At 32.9% G+C, this 21338-nt stretch overlaps 1 protein-coding gene across 3 annotated transcripts in view; it reads right to left on the bottom strand.

Annotated features, from left to right (window-relative positions):
- SNX13 (sorting nexin 13) overlaps positions 1–21338 on the bottom strand; it is a 138649-nt gene that overhangs the window by 60583 nt on the left and 56728 nt on the right. For 2 of the 3 annotated variants that reach the window (XM_029233260.1, XM_029233261.1), the window contains exons 6-12: positions 14533–14654; positions 14342–14443; positions 12815–12903; positions 8395–8478; positions 4923–5061; positions 4436–4524; positions 810–909 (exon numbers count right to left, since the gene is read on the bottom strand). In XM_029233260.1, the coding sequence (XP_029089093.1) occupies positions 810–909; positions 4436–4524; positions 4923–5061; positions 8395–8478; positions 12815–12903; positions 14342–14443; positions 14533–14654 (725 nt within the window). Of the gene's footprint in view, positions 1–809; positions 910–4435; positions 4525–4922; positions 5062–8394; positions 8479–12814; positions 12904–14341; positions 14444–14532; positions 14655–19254; positions 19317–21338 lie in introns of all 3 variants that reach the window. The other variant, XM_029233262.1, reaches the window with a different exon arrangement.

Raw genomic sequence — 21338 nt, 5'->3', positions numbered from 1 at the left:
ACAAGTTAAGAAGGATTAAAGTTTCAAATACTTAAAACTCCACATTTTGAACATGTTTAGAAAATGCTTGAGGTTAAAAAAAAAATAGTTATATCATAAACTGGTTAGGCTGAGAAGACCAGTTATGCAGAAAAAACAAATGGAAGCACATATTTTTTTTTTTAAATGTGATTTTTCACTAAAATATCTCTAGGGGATAAAACTGCCAGAGAAGCCTTCATCAGAAATAAACTACTTCACCAACATTCAGCTTCCATTCTCAACAAAGATTATTAAACACAATATTACTATTATCATAAATATTAAAAATAACGTTTGGGCTCTTCAATAAGCCATGCATTTGTTTTTGATCGTGAAATGAAGAATCAGGGAGTTTTGCTGGAAATGTCCCCCAGATAAAAGCAATTTTGATGTAATATTAATAAAATAAATATTTATATATTAAAATGGCATAAAAACAAAGCCCTCTCCCATTCATGCACCAAAATGATATACACAGGTTATACACACCAAGTATTCCTGATAAAGTATTCTTTCTCAAATAACTTAAATTTAAATTCATAGTAGAATCTCCTGGGGTTTATTTAAAAGCAGATTAGCAAATGCACATTGGAGTTAAAATAAGCATTTATTTCCTCGACAACAAAATAAATCTCTGGTTTCCAAAGAAAAGGAAGTATTTCAGAGAATGAGGGGTGGAAGAGAGATATATATGCCACACCTAATACCAGGTATTTAAAATTTAACAATATTTACAATTATTAAAAATTTCAAGGGTTATATTATTTTTATAAAATGGATTTACCTACCCATAAAAAATTGTAGTGCAACATTGTCTACAAGAATGCTGTCCAGGGGGACTGTGCAAAGTTTCCCAAAGTTTGCTGCCAGTTTCACAGTATTTATTTCCTACAAATAAAAGTTAATGTAAATTAATACTTCATCTATTCACTCACTAGGTTAAAGATCTTTACACAGATGTAAAAATTTCAGTTAAAATGGAATAAAAATAAAGGTTTCTCTTCTTGTACATGTGGGTGCCCAATAAAAAGTATCAGCTCACTGAATTTCCTAGAGTTATTTTAAGAGCTGCTTAGTAAATATACATTAAAAGTATGATAAGCACTCATTTCTTCTAATAAAAAAATAAATCTAAATGTATTTTCATGGATTCTCTATCTCTATATATTCCAAACAAAAATGAACATTTTAGGAGCTAAAGGGGATATTTGGATCACCTTAATATGTTCAAGAATAAACAAATCCCAATATTTTCAAGTACAGATTGAAGTCTATCTACTGGGAAAACAGAAAATATTCCCGAGTTAATCTGCTCCTAACGGAGTAAAAATTCTATAATCTTTATAGAAAGTGTATTTCTTTTCAGTCTACCTAAACAGTAAATTACATATACTTCAAAGCAAGAGAGCAGGTAACTACCTACATAGGGTGAAAAAAAAATTTGTTAACAGGTTCAAATTTAGAGAATCTACATGTCCAGCATTGTGCTAGGTGCATTATACACATTAATTCATTAATCTCCACAGCAATCCTATTGGATAAATATTACCAATCCCACTCAACAGATAAGAAAGTTGAGGATCGGAAACGTTGCCTGGGGTGACAAAGCTGGTTAGAATGAGTCAGTGTCCTCAAAACCTGCTGCCCCTTCCACAAAGAGCCATAGTGTTTCGAGGAATGATTTTCACCAGCTTCTCTGCGTTCCCAAATCCATATCTCACAATCCTCTATTTTTAAAAAAAGATAGACAGGTTTTCTGAAAGTTAGATAGGCTGCCTTATTCAGGAGCAGATACTAAATTAGGCATAGGAAAAGGAAGATGTTTTGAAAAAAGGAGAAAAAAGCTTTCTCTGTAATTAGTATCTCTCCTTCATATAAGTACTTAATAATAACAGATTACCAACTTAAAATGTCTGGGGTAAAGCAATCTAGTCCCAGCGCATGATTTCTCCTAAGTCTTCCTTCCTCAGATTTTATCACCTCTTTTTCCTGTCCAGCAGCACCTCTATAGATAGGGAATGGAAAAGAGTATTCACTATCACTTTATTTCTGATAAAAAGAATAAAGCACCTCCTAAGACTTTAAGATAAGTAGCATGGTTAAAAAACTACATCTCTGCGAAGAGTGTGAGTTTTCTTCCAAAGGAAAACACTATGACTTGAGCTATTAAAAAAGGTAAAGCTTGATATTCAAAATAGAATTGACAAGCTTCCAAACAAGGTTTCAAAATTTCAAAAGGATTCAATATCGGAAAGTGTTTAGACAAACAGACTTTAAATAATGATGCGTATGGATCATTAACTCTTAAGATCTAGGTAAGGTAACTAGATAAAGAAACAGTAAGAACAAGTGAAACCATATTATTCTTCTATTCTGAATTTACATGCATGTATAAACTCACTTTAAAATATAGTTAACTGAAACAAAGACAGACAGACATACACCCGCACACACATATAAATAACAAATGTGGGCCTCAAGTAATGTAAGTTATAATTAAACTAGCAAACTAAACTCAAGATTTTTAAAAATAAGTCTTCCATTTCTCAAGGAATTTAAGTACACTGCAAAATTACAAGACCAGAGAGTCACAAATAAATTTCCAATAGAAAACCAGCGTGAAAAAGGTGACTACACTAAAAACTAAAGGTAGTAAAAAATGTTTTTGTTACGTTTTAAAGCCCCAAATCTCTGCTTCTCCCTTACAATGAAACTCTTCCAATAATCACAGTTTCTAATTCACCTCTTCCCATTTTCTCCTGGACTGACTCCAGTCAGGGTTTCTCTCCACTATTCCACCAAAATGCTATCATCAGATCACCAATAATCCCCCAGCTGGCAAACCCAATAGTCAATTCTAAATCTTCATCTTACTCAACTTATTAGTCGCCTTTGATATACCTGATCTCTCACTTCTTTAAACATTTTCTACACTTGGCTTCTAGGATATCACACTCCCAGGTTTTCCTTCAATCTCACCAGTCACTCTGTTTCTTTGGCTAGATGTTTCACTTTGTCTTAAACACTAAGTAACTGCAGGGCCTCAGGACTAAGTCCTTGATATCTTCTTACTTAAACTCATTCTTTTAGGTAACCTCATCCAGTCTCTTAACTTTAAATAAACATCTGATAATCCTGAGGATTCTCAAAGTTTGTTCCATCACTAAACATTCCCTTGAACTCGAGTTTACGAATTAGCATGTGTACTTGAATGTCAAACTGGGATCTCAAACTAAAACATTCAAAACTTGATTCTCTCTTCCAGACTGCCTCCTCCCTCAGCTGTATCCATTTTAGTAAACAACAACACTACTCATACAGTTGCTCAAGCCAAAATACTCTGGAATCATCCTTGAGTCCTTTTTTCCTCTCTCACCCTGTATTTAAACCATTAGCAAATCCTGTTAGCACTATATCTAGTCTCTAATTACTTCGCACATGAACCTCCACAGACATCTCTTATTGAACTAATGTAACAGTCTTGTAAGTGATCTGTTTCCATTCTTGTCCCCACCACTCCACCACAATCTATTCATCACAGAGTCCAAGTAATCATTTTAACTCATAAGTTACATCATGTCACTTGCCAGGGCAAATCTCCAATGGATTCCTATCACAATTAGAATTTTTTAAAATCTTACTATGGCAGTAAACCCCAAGGTTCCTCTCTAATTTCATTCCTCCTACTACAATCCTTCTCATGCATTCCATACCAGACACAATGACTTCCTCTAACTCACCAGGCACTTTCCTATTCCAGGGCCTTTGCATGCTCTCACCTTTGCCTGCAAGACTCCTTTAAAAAAAAAAAAAAAATTCACAGGACCCTCTCCTTATTCACATCTCTCTCTGCTCAAATGTCACCAAATCTCTCAGCATATATCTAAAACACTCCCAGACATTCTCTATCACCCTATTTTGCTTTACTGGTTTTTTTCACATTTACTTATTTTTTACATTTTTTACATAATACATCAATTTATATATTGGTTAATTTTCTGAGTCTACAACTACTGGGTTGGCCAAAAACTTCGTCCGGGTTTTTCTGTAAGATGTTATGGAAATGTAAGCTCCATGAGAGAGATTTCTGTTAGGTCCATCTAAAAAAAGGTGCCCAGTGTACAAAATATAATAAATGTTGAATTTTGAATAAGTAATACATGAGTAGATAAATATATAAATCAAGAAATAAAATCTTTAATTACTTCAGTATTTTTCATGCAGCATTTTAATCTCTTTAGTTTGTTTTAACAAATACTTACACTACATTGTGTAAGATAAACTTTTTTCTAAATTCTTAGTTCTTTTGTAGAGTGCTACACTGGTTAATATTCTACCTTTTGTCATTTGCTAGACGTTTTAATGAATATAAAGTATTTATAACTAAATATTAATTCAAAAGTACTTTACTTACCTTGCCTGACTGCAACCGTTGTATTCTTGAGTCACATACTTTCTTTACAAATAATAAGCTATTTATTTGATTTTTGATGGTGTTGATATCTAAAAACAAACAAATTGATTATGAGGTAGAAAGTGGCAGTGTTACTTGTGAAATACTTTAAACATACATTTACTATAATTTAACGTAATAACCAATGAATAGAGCAATTATTTTATTTAATAAAAGAAATAACTGGAAATTTTACAGTGAAATTAAAATTAAACCATGCCAATTATCTTTACTTCAGAGATAACTGCAATAATAAGAGTCTCATATTCAGAAAATTATCGTGCTTTAGTCTCAGCACATATTAGCATAATAAAAGTCAGATTTACTTAAGGTGAAAACAACTAATAGCATCAAATGACATTTAGGTAAATTAAAGTTTTGTTTGAAGACACAGTAATCATTAAAGAAGTAAAACATTCTTATGCTTAAATAAATTATCAATACTTACCATCACCAGCTGTATCTAGAGATCGAAGATATTGTAATTCTTCTGCTGCTTTATCTCGGACTGCTTCTAGCTCTCCAATATTGTCACTCAATTTAATAATGTTCATAAAGGCCTCATAGTTGCAGTTAGAATCACGGATCTGAAAATAAAGTTTAAAATACAGATGGGAGGGAGACTCGCTTAGGTGAAAACAGAATCTTGAGTGCCTACCATGGGCCAGGCACAACTTTCCTCTATATCCCCACTGTTTATAACAAAACAAAATGAAAATCTCTGTACTCTTGGTACTTAAATTCCTGTGCGTCACAGACTATTAAGAAAGTAAGTAAGATATATAGCACACTACAAAGTAAAGAGCATGCTCAGAATGTCTGATAATAGCAAGGAAGCCATGATGGCTAGAGCTAAACTGAAGAAGTGTAGAAGAGTAATGGAGATCAGTGGTAATGGAGGGCAAATATGGTAGGGTTTAGTAAATATTTTGGCTTTCACTCTGAATGGAATAGTTACTGGAGAGTTTTAAACAGAAGAGTGGCATTCTCTGACATAAATTTAACAGAATCACATAAATAACATCACATAAATAACTGTTACTTCATCTTTTTTCTCCAGCCACTTGCTATTTAAGAATAGGAATGGAGTAGAAGGTTAAGTTGGATTTAACCAGTGTGGTTTCACCAAGCAAATAATAAAGTGAGAGAGACAGGAAGGTAGTTGAGGATGTTGTGAAGGAATGTATGACTGCCAACAAAATTTAAGCTAAGTGAAACAGTAAGGGGAGCTATGAAAAGGTAGTCAACTTGGGATACTGTCCATTCTAAACAGGAGTCAAAGCACTGGGGATTTGTGTAAGTCCGGAGCTATGGAAAAAAAAAAAGGCCAATAAAAACATGAAAAAATGCTCAAAATCATTAGTCATCAAGGATGTGCAAGTTAACCATAACAAAATGACAATGCCAAATGTCTATCAGAATGTGGAGAGACCAAACTCTCAAACAGTGCGAGTGGAAGTACGAAATTATAACACAACTTTGTAGGACTACTTGGCAGTTTCTCTCACTTGGTATAAATTTTACTTCAATAATACAACAAGAAGTAGGTTTTTAAAGACCTGATTTTTCTAAGAATACATTAAGAAACAAGTTAAGTAGCTGTTCACTTATCTGCTCTGTGGGGGGGTGGTAACAATATGAACCAATTAGGTACTCTATTCCACAGTCAGAGATAGGACTTAACATTAACTAGTTTGTCTTAAAAAGAAATAAAATATATATTTCGAGATGAATAATGCAAATCCGTCCACACTGTTTTTAGAAATGACTTAAAAATTTTAAACTATTGTTGGGTAACACGAACATTTTATATAGAGAAGATGTATGTTACTACTACACTGCTCTAAACTTTTCCTTTCAAATAGAAATAAACTATACAATTAGATATCATTAATATGAAATTTAACTGGGTGAAAGAGTAAGAACTGAGCCAATTTTAATCTTTATAATACCTACACATGTAAAGGGTTTTCCACACAAATAATGCCAAAAGTGTGCAAACCAGACAACAAAGTAGGCTAAAGATCCTTTATTGATATATTCTTCTCTTTTAAATATATTTTCTGATATTTTATAGCTAAGTACAATAGTGATCAATTCCTGTTCATTAAATAAAAAAAGACCCACCCATCATACACAATAATAGTACCAGCCCAACTGTGGGGAGAACAAGTAAAAATTTGATGGTCTGAATTCTTTTTTGAGTATGTGTTAAATCCCCCCAAAACATTTTTCCCATATAACTAATTATATACTTAATATAAGCTTAGCAAAAGAAAAATTGAAAACTGAAGAAAAATATAAATAGGAATAAAAATAATTCCTAACCTCATGAGTGAGAGATAACTAAAACATTCTGGTAAGCATGCATCCTTTTCTGTACTATAGGTAAGATTATACAGTACTGTACCCTGATGATTTAAGGTAAGTATACAATACCCATTTTTGTGTTACAAAAAAAATTTTTTTAATGTCATTTACTCTTGCTTTATTACTTAAATGTTTTTAAATTTGACCTGTGTTTCCTACTTCTTAAAAAATCATTTTGTTGCATAACCAATACTCCTTGTGAGTAAAGTGAAAAATATAAACAAAAGAGAAAAATTAAAACTTTCAGGATCCTACCTCTCTATTAACATTTCAGTCAGTATACATCTCATCAGAATCACAGTCATTCATAAATATATTACTTATATTTTTTTTAAAAGATTAGATATCTATACATACATCATTTTTAATTATGCTTTTCACATAAAAATATGCATATCTTTTCATATTCATAAAGATACACTACCATAATAATGGCGGCAAAGTATTTTATTCTATCAATATGCCTAAATTATCCCTCTATGTGGGACAATTAAATTGCTTTCAATTTTTTAGTATTACTAGCAACACTGTCATTAATGACCTTAAATCGGATTGTTGCAAACTTGCTTATTAGCACTTTAGAATAAATTTCAGGAGGAGAATTCCTAAGCAAAGGACATGTATTGTTTAAAATTTTAATTAAGCGGATATGCATAGTTTTAAAGCTCTTAGTAGAGCCTAGCAGGACTCTGAAGAAGCTGACAAAGGAAAGGAAAAATCAAGTTCTGTGACCTCCATGAAAGGCTCTAGGAACACAAAGATAGTAAGATAATTTCTGCCTGCAGGTAACCCACCATCTGATGGGAGAGAGAAATACTGCAACAGGAACAACAATAAAAAATGGCAAGTCTGATAATGGATATGGTTAAACAAAGAACAATCAAGTAGTTCCTTCCTAGGAAAGCTAGACTGAGTTAACAGAAGACACTGTGGGGAAGAAATTTCAGATTCAAAAAAAATGAATCAAAGACCTAGAAGTACCTATCAAAGTATTCCCAGTAATAGCCCATTTACACTCTTCCTCAGCCATGAATTTATTGAAAGCATATATAACCAGAAAAAAAAAAAATCAGAGCTAGTAAACTTAATAACCACTAACCCTTTGCTATATCTGACGAATAAGAAAACTGAGTTATCTTATAGACATACTAAGCAACTTACAGAAACAAATTTAGAATAAAATGTAAAGTACATACTATTTAAGTAGTTCAGAACACAGCTGTATTTAAAATCAAATAGTTTTTAAAAATACTCATCATCTATATACACACAGACAATAAAATATCCTTTTTTAAATTTAAATAAGTAGAAACAGCACCAAAATTGTAAGGAAGATTACCTTATCAACAAACTTTCTTACAGAGAATTTGGCTGGTACATTCAACACATAAGCAAATAGAAATACTGAAAACATAAAGATTATCTTTAGATGTATTTTTACTTAATTTCTTGAATAAATTATTGCTTAATCATCCTGACCTCCAAATCATATTTGTACATTTTAAAAAACTGTTTTAAAAACAAGAGTTGTAATTTTACAAAGTACATACCATCCATATGATATATTGATTAATATAATCAGGATCACTGAGTTGATTTATTAATGGAAGAAGAATTCCTCGTGCAAGGATTTCCTGGACAAAAATTTTAAAACACAAAAACCAACTTAATCTAATATACTTCTCAAATCAATAGCACAAAGTAAATTTCCTAACACAATGCTGTTACTTAAGAAAGGTAAGGCACATGTAAAAGTAAAACTTGATAAATGACATGATTTTACAAAAAGGTGAGCTAGTACACCTCATTTAAATGAGATGAAGCCACCTATATCAACTTGGATACATGGCCACAATGATAAGTAGAGTTGAGTGAAAAAAAGCAAAAGGATACTTCTAATATGTTAGCATTTATACTCATTTTTAAAAGGCAAAACATGGCACTAAAAGTGTTTATGGATTCCTACATCTACATTAAAAGTATAAAAACAAAAAAGAAAAGGAAAAGATACCAATCTTAGAATAGTGATTGCCTTCAAGGGAGGGACAGAGCAACTACAGCAAAATATTAACAGTGGTTAAATCTGGGTTGTTGGTACATAAATGTCTATTGTATTATTCTCTATACCTGTCTGAGTTTGAAATTTACCTAATAGAAGATAATAAAAATAAAATAACATATGTTAAAACAATTACTCAACATTCTTTAGAATATACCTTCCCATTCTTTGCAGCTGTTTATGCTCCTACCTATTAAGGTTCTGCCTCTCCTTCAAGGACTGAATACAGAATTAATTTTCCAATTAAATAAACCCTGATCATGCCAGCTGAACACTTTTTCACTTATATGTTTAAAATACACTAATGCCCTGTATTTAAGCCATTTATCACATACCATTCTCTATGTAATTTTGTGTCTTCTACTTCTCTCATACACTACAGCTCTTCAGGAACTTTTTGTATATGAGTGAGATTAGTTAATCTACTGATTTATCTATCTTCAAAAATATTTAGCCTCTTCTTCTCAAGGTCATTGTCTTAAACATGGCTGGAATTTTATAAATATTAAATGATGGAAATGAAGAAACTAAGAATGTAATGCTGATTCTACTAAGACAATATTTTTACCTGTTATTACTCTTCAGTCCTTTATGCCTGTGAAATCTAAATTTATGAAATATCATTTCTTAGGAATACTGGAGAGGCTAAATAGCTACAAGTTTAACAGGATGTTTCACTTTTCTAAGTAAAGGACCAATTTATTTACTTATTCCTTTCCAGATCTCTAATTTATCTGTGCCATTTTCTGGTGTAAGTTCATAGAAGGTAGCCTTCACTTTATTTTCCTTTAAAGAAATACGTTATTTAAATTCTACTTTTGTAAGTTGTACAAGTCTTTTGACAACGTTTCCCCCACGATGAATTCGTATTTCCAAAAGGCACTAATGGAGGCTCCAGTAACTTTCTGAAATCTCTTTTGAGACACCGTACAGTCTCAAAGTAGAAGAAATTGCTTATTCTTTCAAGGTTAGCTTTAACTCTAACTTCTTAAAAATTATATTTATTTATAGAATCCCTTCCTTCAAATTATGTCTCTGACCACAGAAGCTCACATTTTAAAATGTACTTTGTAAGGAGAAAATTCACAAACAAGTATTTTTTGAAAGTTTCTTTTCAAAGTGAGAGAAAAAAACATGTGGACAAAATTTTTGAATAAATCTAGTGCTTCTTATTAGTTAATGCAAACAGTCAATATAGCTCAGAAAACTACACTGATCTCCTAATCTGCCTCATGAAAGGGTTTGGTTAGTCAAGATGTAATCATATGACTCAACAATTCCTCTACAGGTTCTAGTGAGAGCTCTAAATATTCTAAAATATGTAGCAATTTCCAGATAATTTTCATATACTTTAAGACAAGCACCAGCTGCCAAATATGAAGGCTCAAAAGATAGAGTCATTGAGGCCATGAATCTCTAAGTCAATAAAACATGGTAATGGAAGAAAGGAGTAGCAATTAAACAGCAATTATCTCAGTCAAATACTGTGATCTGTACAATCCATACAAAGGATCCATCATATAAAGGAAAGAACTAAGAACTCTCTAAACTGTTATTTAATCTGAACAAAATGTCTTTTGGGAAAACCTAGATTTAATTATCAACAAAAGAAAACTGATAAAGAACTATCAAAAGAAAAACAAACTGATTGCAGTGCTCTAACAATTATACTCAACTCAATTAGACTCAAGCAAAAATAAATAAAATATTGGTCTAAAAGAACAATCTATGGCAAAACATATTTGCTCTTTAAACAGTCCTACTTATTTTAAACTATAACCCCATGTAACAAGACTCATCTTCATTCCTGTCTCCTAAAAGTCAATTTAATCTTTAAGGAGCAGCAACAGCATGTCCACCACAGCCAGCAAGAAGGACAAATAGGTTTCCTTTGGCATTAAACCCAATTCTCTGATTGGGTATGTGCTATGTGGCAGGTACTGTGATAACCACTAAGTACATAATCATGACAAATACAAAATATGGTCCCTGTCTTTATAGGACTTAGGATTCTACTGGGGGAAAGAGGCATCAAGCAAGTAAAAGCAACAACCAAATTGTCATTTTAAAATATGGTAAATGTTATGAAGGAAAACAGTACTTACCTACACTAATAGGGAATTATGAGGGGGCTTTTAGATTGGAGGCCTTTCTGAGGAAGTGAGATATGTGGGACAAATACAACTTAGCCAAGAGAAGAAGGAGAATCATTCTAAGCAGATGAAAAAGAGTACGAGACAGTCCTATGCTGGGGAGAAATGGCACTTCTGGAGAAGCCAATGTAGCTGGAACATAGTGACGGCATGGCATGAAGGCCAGAGAGGTAAACAAAGCCACATCATGCACAGTCTTATTGTAAGCCTTTTAAAAGGACTTGAGATTTAAAACATTTCCTGGATAGTTATTACTGGGATGAAGAAAAGACTTATAAAAGGTAGACAGGATTTGGAGGCAAGAAAAAGATTTCCATCTTGGGCATTTAAAGTTTAAAAGGGCTGTGAATCTATCAAATAGTGATTTTAGTGGGCAGCTGTCAGAGGGGCCTAGAGCTCAGAAGGGAATCTGGCCTATAGACATAAATTTTTATTAGCATTTGGCTGTTGTTTAAAGCCATAGGAATGGATGAGCAAGAAGAGGGCTAAGAACTGAACAACTTGGATATTTAAAAGTTAAGAAGAGGAATTAAAGCATATAGAGGTGACTAAAAAAGAGACCGAAGGAGGAGAAAAAGAGAAGACAGTAATGACGTGGAACCCAAGAAAAGACAGAGTTTCAAGAAGGAAGACATGGCCAGCCATGTGAAATGCTGCTGAGATACTGCCTAGCAGTGGCTATCTGGAGTACCAGGCAAAGACTCTGCTGCCAAATAATCAGCATGAATGAGTATGATGACTGATTAGCAGTATCTTCCTTCAGTGGTAGGTGTGAATCTAGTGATAGGCATGCCAGATATTTACTTCCCTTGATAATGACTAGCCCAAATGATTGGTCTTCACCATATATAATCTATCAGACTCTTCCCATCAAAATCAAGCATTTTCTTCTCACTTCACAGTACCATTACCCTACCTGAGAAGTACACTGAACTCAAGTTAGAGAGCTATTAGGAAATTGATACTGCTTAAATAATAACAAACAAGCATTAAATAACAACAGACACCTTAGGAATCGGTGTATCTGTTCTGCAGAATGGTAGACTAAAGAGATCATAAGCTTTCATTTTTAGAAAAATTAGAAATTTCAATTTTACCCATTCAGCCAGGGTAAGGGCTAATGTTAGCATTAGCTAGCATTTCTCAATCACAACCAGTAGCCAAAGCCAAAATGTTATTCCTTTACATGTGTACAAAGAATTTTACTCCAAAGGTTTATACCCAGGGAATAAACGAGTCCAAGACTACTGTTCTCATCTGACTTAACTTATTTTCCAATGACAAGAAGTAGAATCTTAGCTACCCAGGTTTTTTTGAAAGTTTCTATCCAGAAGTGTTACTTTAGTCAGTCTAATTTAAGTAAATTTATAGGTGAAGCTATATTAAAGAAAATTTAAAACATATCTTTGTTATAACCCAAAATCCAAGTATCTAACTCTAACTCAGGCAGTTTTCAAGGTGTTGTCCAGGAACCTCTGGGGTGTAGGGGGAGACAAGCATACAGTGATATTTTCAAAAAGGAACATGATGGTGTGATGATACCATTAATGGAATGTGGGCTTGTGTATTTGTGTTGCAAAATTTCTTAGTTTTAATTTACAATACAGTAAATATTGATAGATAAAGCCCACATAAACAGAAGCTCTTTGGGGTCCTTGATAATTTTTAAGAGTGTAACAGGGTCCTGGGACAAAAATTTTAATAATTACTACTCTAAGTTTCTTTACAGCCATGTATTTTGTATGAGCTTAGGCTTACCCTGACAAAGTATCGCATGATCTTGTTCTGGAAATCTCCAGGAGGTAGCAATAAATATAATAAGACCTCACACAAATCCCTTAGGAATCCTAGAAATAAAAGAAGTAGCTATAACAACATTAGAAAATATGAAGTCTCCACCTACTCTTGATATAAAACACAAATAAAGGTAGAAATAAGCAGTTGCCTGATTATACCAGCTTATTACCTTAGTAATCAGTATTCACTAAAAATTCCTTTATTGTTCTCCAAACAGCAACTATTCATTAATCAAACGAATACATATTTTTTATTCTGCCCAATTCTAACCCACATTTTGAATTGTTGAGAAACTTCAATTACAAAAGTGTTTTCCCCAAAAAGTTTTAGTTGTACCATGTATTCTACACTTCTACCACACATCTTTGCATACTTAAAAGTTATTTGCACATTTAAAAATACACTTGTAACTATTTTTTCAGGAAAGAACTTCCACTGTCTTGGCAGGTAATAACAAGAAGAGTATGCGCTTCTATTGGGTTGGCCAAAATGTTCGTTTGGGTTTTTCTGTAACATTATGGAAAAACCCGAGCGAACATTTTGGCCAACCCAATATTTTACTGATTGAGGAGGGCTTGATTTACATAAAAGGACTGTACATTATTATATCTATTTCTTACATTTAGTTCTTTCATATTAGTGCTAATGAAGTAGCAGTTAAGAACTGAATTGCACAATAAATATAAAAAGGAAAGAAGGAAAAAGGGAAAAAGTGGAAAGGAAGGCAAAGAAATAAAAAAGCTGAGCACATTTTTAAAAATCTAAGAAAACAATTTCCACAACTAGAAATGCGTTTCTGAATTGTTCATATGCTGACACTTCCCGGGAATATAATTATTGGGTCAGAACGAACTTTTTGGCCAATGCAATAAACAGCTAATCAGAAAAATGTGCCAAGTAGCACAGACTCCTAGTCGTTGTAAAACTAGGAAAAGACAACATCCTCAGCTAAAGCTTATCGGGTCTAACCTCTCAAAAAGAAAAGTACATCCAACCCTATAAATTTCATTTGAAATATTATAATCATTCCCTTAGGAAATATTCAGGGTAACAGGTGTACTCTTGAAATAGAAATAATAAATTCAAGGGGAAGATAAATTACTATAGATCAAAAAAAGTAAATTTATAATTATATAATGTTTCAGTTTGCTGTATTTTAAAAGATGACGAAAGAGGTACTCTTTAATTGCCATCTTTAAATTTTAAAGATGACCCTTAAAAAAGAAAAAAGAATCTGGAAACTATTTTTAAGAGTTAAAAAATACAATAAAGTGAATAGTAGCAGTGTCTTTACTATGCTGCCTGTCCTGTAAGAATAATTTCACTCTTAGATTTTACACTTATATTTGTTCACTGATTCTGCTAACTTGTCTCCAACCAATGTGACTCTTAGATTTTACACTTATATTTGTTCACTGATTCTGCTAACTTGTCTCCAATCAATGTGAACAGTTACTGTTCTCAAAAAAGTTAAACTGAAAAGAAAACCTTCTTCATCTTTGGGAGATGTGCACACTAGGTCACGGCAAACGTCCTTCTCCATTTCAACTTCAACTTCAAAGAAGGTATCTACAAGATCTTCTGCTGTACCTGGACAAAGAAGGAACAATTCAAGACATACAGAATAATAAAGAAAAACATTTAAAAATCCGAATTTTCAAAGGGGATAAAGATATTACCTTTTACTTGATCATCTTTCTCTGTTATCTTCTGTTGAGCCTTTCTGAATACTCGTAGGTGTGTGCCAAAATCATCTACAATGCGTGTAGTAAAATAAGGTTGCCAGTCTATTTCTTTTGACCTTACAAAAAACACATGACATAAAAGCATTATATAAATGCTTTTTTTAATCAAAAAATAAGTTTATTTAATGACTACTGAAAGACATGATTATCAAAAGAGACTGAATTTATTTATACTGAGATTTTACTCATTTAACCATTATTACACCTTAGCATTCCCTTTCAAGAGACCCAGTTTATCAAATCTACTTAAACCCTCGAACAATATTCTTTGAAGTATTTTATGTGCCAAAGCTTAAAAGTACTATCTAAATGCTTAAAATAAATAAGAGAAAAAACAACAGGTATATTATGCAATTTCTCATCCCAGACATAACAATATATTAGGAATCCAGAATGTTTTTGCTTGCTTTTAAAAGAGCAGTTGAGATATTTCTTGGTTCCTTCTGAACCCTTTCTGAATTCTCCACATTCTTTCTTTTAGTTATACGGTCCAAGTTTTGAACCAAATATCTTTGGTATGAGCCTGACTGGTTTCTGTTTGCATATGCAAACACTTAAAAACTTAACTATTTGAAATAACTATAGTCACATGGAAATGGTTTAAAGAGTAATGTAAAATACCACACTTACCCATGAAAAAGGTGATTACTGAGTTTATTAAGTTACCTAGTACTCTTATCTCTAAAGCAACAGACCTCAACAAACATCACTAATTTAGTAAACCAGTGAAACAGATAACAAATATAACAGATAAACCCAGATTATACATCTCCTTGGATTAAGTGATATTTTTAAACAAACATGTTATTCAATGCTATTTTCCTTAAGTTAGCACTAAAATTAATTCACCCCTTTAGGAACATACCAAATGAACAGAAGATAAAGAGGCTACTCATGAAGATGCTAGACAATGGGGGAGCAAAAAAAAGTTACCATAATTCATTATGCTAATTCACCATACCTGTATAATAAAGAAGCTAGTGAATAAGTTGACTTGATTACTGTCTTTTGAGAAAAAACTTTTAAATGTGGTAATGGCATTGAGGAATATAACAGATGGCTATTTTCAAACAAAAACATAAATTATTATTATTTTTTTTTAAACATCTTTATTGGGGTATAATTGCTTTACAATGGTGTGTTAGTTTCTGCTTTATAACAAAGTGAATCATTTATACATATACATATGAAAAACATAAATTATTAACACTCATAATTTCTAATGCACAATTATGATTTTGTTATATACATGGAAAGAAAGAGTAAATTATAAGTACATGAATACAAACAATTTAACAAAAATAAATGTAACCTGAGCTCTGGGATCTGAGGAGTTACCATTACTCAGAATGTAAAAGCCATGTATATAAGCATACACTAAACTTGGTAACAATATTCAGTCTCAACATAAAACCTAAGATAAAAACTTAAACCTAGAGGTCTCTAGAGTCTCTTTTTGCCCTTATTTTAAAAAGAAAAGCACAATCTGTGTAAGCATCTTTCAAAACTCTTTACATGACTATTTGTACAAAATCATCCAAACCTGAAAATTTTATAAGAACAAAATTTACCAAATTTAGAAGAAAGCAGAATACATAATCTTTCAAATTACATATGTTCTGTTTCATGGTACAGTGCTATTTATAGAATTTACTGAAATTTTCAAACAAAACAAAATTTATTAATTTTAGAAGGCATTTTAAAACCTATCTCAATTCATTATGGAGGATGTAATGACATTTAAAATGACTGAAAGTTAACAAGTAATGCAAATACATGAAAATTATTTTAAGTATTAAATACAGATTTCTACTTTCAATATGCAAATATATTGAGGGTGGGGAAAACAGGGAACACAGTATTTCATATTCTCTATCCAAGGTCATCATTTTCCCTCTGCTTGACTCATTTACCCTGAATACATGCAAATCTATTATAAATCTCAACTCAAAGGAACTGTTCTAGGTTAGGAAGATAAGAACAACAGTAGTACATGACTTCTCATTTACATAATTAGGAAAATATCTACTAACAATTTCTAGTAGTATTTGTCTTAAAATTTGAAAGCCACACTTCCTTCTATTGATCCACAGGTAGTTTTCTATTAGAGCTCTTAATATTATTTATTCTTAAGTCATGCCTACAGTTAAGGCTCTTTTTCACTTTGTTTAAAATATTCCCCCACATGACTCCTAGTAAAAACACCTGGATTATTACACAATGAATCCTATTATCTACACTTTCATTTTATTATTACTTAGAGGCTTTCACTTCCTGAATTTAAAAATGAGAGCATACTTCCTATATGACCAAGAGAGTAAGGGATATATTCAACCCTACCCTGAGAATATACAATTTATATTAGGCCCCTGAAGCTTATATATCTTGACAGAATGCTTGTAAGAATTACGATGGTTAATTAGGAATGCAAATAAGCAATGAAGTCTTAATTAAAGAACAAAAGGAAAAGTCAAACTACCGAGTGTAGCTCTCTGATACATTTGGCATGCCTTATCTTCATCTCTAACACCATCATCTTATTCCTGGCCTTTTAATTGATCTCCCACGTCCACTCTAGTCTACCCTCCATTCTATTTTCCATACAGCAGCCAGACTGATCTTTTTAAAAATACAAATATGATAATACAAAACAAGAGCCGTAAAAACCCTTTAGTGACTCTCCGATCATACATAGCTGGGACCCTGCTTACTTCCTCATCATTTGTTCCACTGTCCTTCCTTTTCTGTTCTGTGTTTACCTCAATGCCTCTGGACAGACTATTCCCTCTGCCAAGTTTGCTCACCCTGTCCACTCTCCATAAATTTACCTTCGCTCCCCCACATTCCTTTGACAATTCTCACTTATACTTTAGAGTTCACCTAAAATGTCAATTCCACACGGCACTCTTCGTTGACCCTCACCCTTTGCTTTATTCCTTCAGACTAGGTCTGGATCTCTGGTTACATATTCTCATAGCAGCACATTTTTCACTTTTTATAGCACTTACAACCTGCAGTTAAATAATTCAACTGCTGAGAGAAAAATCTCAGGAAGTCAGGGATTTTGTCTGTTTTATTCCACTATGTTTTATTCACTACTGGTGTTCCCCAATGGCTAAATAATGTTAAACACTGGAGGCACTTGATACATACTGATTTATTGATTTCTCTTTCAGGGTCAGAGCACTGTTAATAGGTGCTTGGAGAATGGCCACATGAACCACATACAGCAACTGCTTCTTTACTCCTTAAAGTTCTGAAATAGGACATATATTGAGAAGCTCTTTTTGCGTCTCTAAACCCCAAAGCTACTTAATGCTAACGCCAAAAAAAGGCAATGAATGTCCCAAATATGTGGGCTGAGACTGAGATTACATAAATTGCTTCACTGGGGCCATCTATTCTAAGCAGTATACAGCTCATCATCAGTAACACAAAAAACACATCAAAATCAACTAAGACTGAACTGGACTGAATACATGTCCTTGATTCAAGTAAAAGATACACCATTTCATTAGCTGTGAAATTCAGCAAGTCACGTCACCGCCCATGGTTTTTCTCTAGGGACACTTACAGCTTTAAGAACCTATGATTAACTACATACCCATCCCAACACACACACACACACACACGCGCGTGCGCGTGCAGGAACACAACATAGAAAAGTGGTAACTGGTAAGTAAATCGAAATATTTGATCAAAAGAAGGAATCATGAATGTATTTCATTTTAACTTAAATCATATAAATCTTTCAGTGTAAGACTAAGATAAGACCTTTTGATTAATGTTTTGCTAAGTGTTATTAATGTGGCCTTTGTCTTGAATAAACCATTCTCACATTGAGGAAGTTATGGTTTCCAGTTTCTTTTAAATGGCATTAACAACTAACGACATCTGTGAACAAATCCAAATGCAGAATAAGTGTCTTTCAAGGCTTTTCACCAACATTTTATAGTTGTCTTTTACACACCTAATCCTACTGTGATCTATTTAGCAACTAGCTGAGTAAATTCCAAAGCAAGTGACCTCTTTTTCATAGGAACTACCCTGTCATACTCATATTCTTTAATCTATGTAGAAGTAAATTAAATTATATGCTTATAATAAAAAGTATAAGCAGGGTACACAGGTTCAGAAACAAATACAACTTCCTTTTTTAACACACTCGATTGTCTTCCTCCTCTAAAGCATCCATGCTCAGCTCATACCACAAAACAATTATATCAGATTTCCTGTGCCCAGGAATCGACAACTAACTTCTGATAAGTTTAAAAGTCAAAAGGTAGGGACAGAAGTGGACAGAAGTACTAGAATGTAGCCTATTAGCCTAGCTTTAATGCTAAGGGCATGAGTCAGTATGTCTTACAAAGGGAATGGAGAATAACTGGTTAACTAAAGAGAATTTCTATTACAGTAGTACAGAATTGGTACCATTCCAAAAATAGCTTACAATTTTTTTTGATGATACCCACACACAGAAATAAGTAGAAGTTAGTTAAGTGCTATGTCATAAGTCAAAAAGGATTAATTAAAGAGGCCACACTACAAACATATTTTGATGAATGACTAGTATTTAAATGGGGTAAAGAAGGATATAGGAACAGACAAAAGAGGGATATGAGCATGGCCTATGCAAGAGTCATCATGTAGACCTGCCGAACTAAAGAAGTGGGTGACCATTTGGCAATAGAGGCAATCTTCACACACTGGGCAGAATACTGCCCTGGAAAAGGTCCTTTATGTCAAAACGATAAAAATAAAAACTGATTTTCCCACAGAAACAATCCTATAACAAATGTTACATTCCTGATGCTGTATTATTTTTCACAGAAATGACTACTAAGACCTTATTTTAAAACAGTGAGAATGACACAGTAGGGACCTCCCTGGCGGTCCCAGTGGTTAAGACTCTGCACTTCCAATGCAGGGGGCATGGGTTCGATCCCTGGTTGGGGAGCTAAAGATCCCACGTGCCGTGTGGTGCGGCCAATAAATAAATTAATTAACTAATTAAATAAAAAAAGAATGACACTGTATCTGCATAGTATGTATGTACGTATATGTATGTGTGTGTATATATATACACACACACACATGCATATATAAAGACTTTTTAAATGTGTATTAATCAATAAAGGTGATATAATAACCAACTGCATAAAATTACAATAATATGTATTAATCTCCTATATGAGGTCTTTTACCTTCTAATTACAAAATTCAGACATTTAAAAAAAATCATCAGTATAGTAAAATTCCTATACTAATGATTCCTAGTTTTTCTGGGTAGATTTTGACAAGCATCTTTGAAGACATTTTGAGAAGTTTTATTCCACTAGAGGATTTTTAGATCACTGACTCAGACGTCTTTTGCTGAAAGTGGGTGTCCTATCTGTGAAAGAAAAAATTCCTTCCTTGAGTCACGGAATCAGACAGTAACTTCCCCCTCAGACTTCACTATTATAAAGGATATACTCTTTAAAATACATAAACCTTTACATGTTTCCATCCTTCAAGAGTCCTTGAGGGAGTACGTTGTTAGCGTCAAAAGCTTCAGCCTAAAATTGAATTTGAGCAATATTTTAAAAGCAGAGAATTGTAAACTTGCTCCTAAATCCATTAAAAGATTTCCCCTTCTTCCAGTCTCAATTTGCTCATATTATAAATACTTCACGTTACCGTAACCACCTCCCTAGAGCACCTTTGTTTCCCTTTTAAAATCTACTTTAAGGAGGTAGTTATAAGGACTGAGTATAAAATAATGAAACTGAACTTACATTAAATTTACTATTACTCTATACCATAATTCTTAAAAATATATGGAGAATTACTCTTTCATGGGAGCTAAATTAGCAACCACACGAGGTAACAACTTTCATTACTTCATGGCTGCTAACCTGTCTGCTCCCTTCCCTTGGCTGCACTGTTGTATGCTGAGTGGGAGAGCCAAATGTGCACATCTCTCTCCTAACTCCACATTCAGTGACTTCATACTGACAGCTTGAAATCAACCATGGTGGGAGTATTTACACTTCACAAAACTTAAAGTAGTCGACTTATAAAACTACAAATTTATTCTTTTCAGTATTCAGTACAGAATAGTACTAGTTTGGATAATCAAATAAAAATTTTTAAAGTTTCACTGATACAAGACTTTTAACTACAGAGAAAAGACTGGTCCAGTAAATATCTTTCACGTTTAAGTCTTGTATCCTTTCTGACCATGCAGAAATACAATAAAAGGTTTAAATAAAGTTTATCATCACCCCACTCTAAGATCTCCTATCAGTAAAACAACAGACTAGAGGAGTACTTTAATCCCAAAGTAAATTAAATCTAATTAGCCACACACTATAAAAAATAACTCCCCAAATGGTATTCAAAATGTGGGGTATGATAGAGAATGTGAGTGAGTGTTTTGAAGAGGAAGTATGAGTGAAAACAAACAAATCAAGATTAGTACCAACCATACCAGGGAATCTCAGTCTTTTAGAACTGAAAGAGATCTGAAATAATTACCACAAACCCCTATAATTACAGAGCCAAAACTTAAATTACTTATTCTAGATTATATAGTTATTGAGATCAAGGCTTTGTTTAAAAAAAGAAAAACAAAAACAGGGTTCCTAACTTTCAATTTGGTGTTTTCTCTGCTATACCTTAACAACACAAAACCTTCTGACTCATAAATGTTATAAACAAATTGGTAGAAATGGAGAAAAATTTAGGCATGCAGTTTT

Source organism: Monodon monoceros, unplaced genomic scaffold, assembly GCF_005190385.1.
Source record: "Monodon monoceros isolate NGI ecotype Baffin Bay Population unplaced genomic scaffold, NGI_Narwhal_1 Super_Scaffold_2, whole genome shotgun sequence".
NCBI classification, from domain to species: Eukaryota; Metazoa; Chordata; class Mammalia; order Artiodactyla; family Monodontidae; genus Monodon; species Monodon monoceros.
This window is presented reverse-complemented; position numbering and strand designations above follow the sequence as displayed.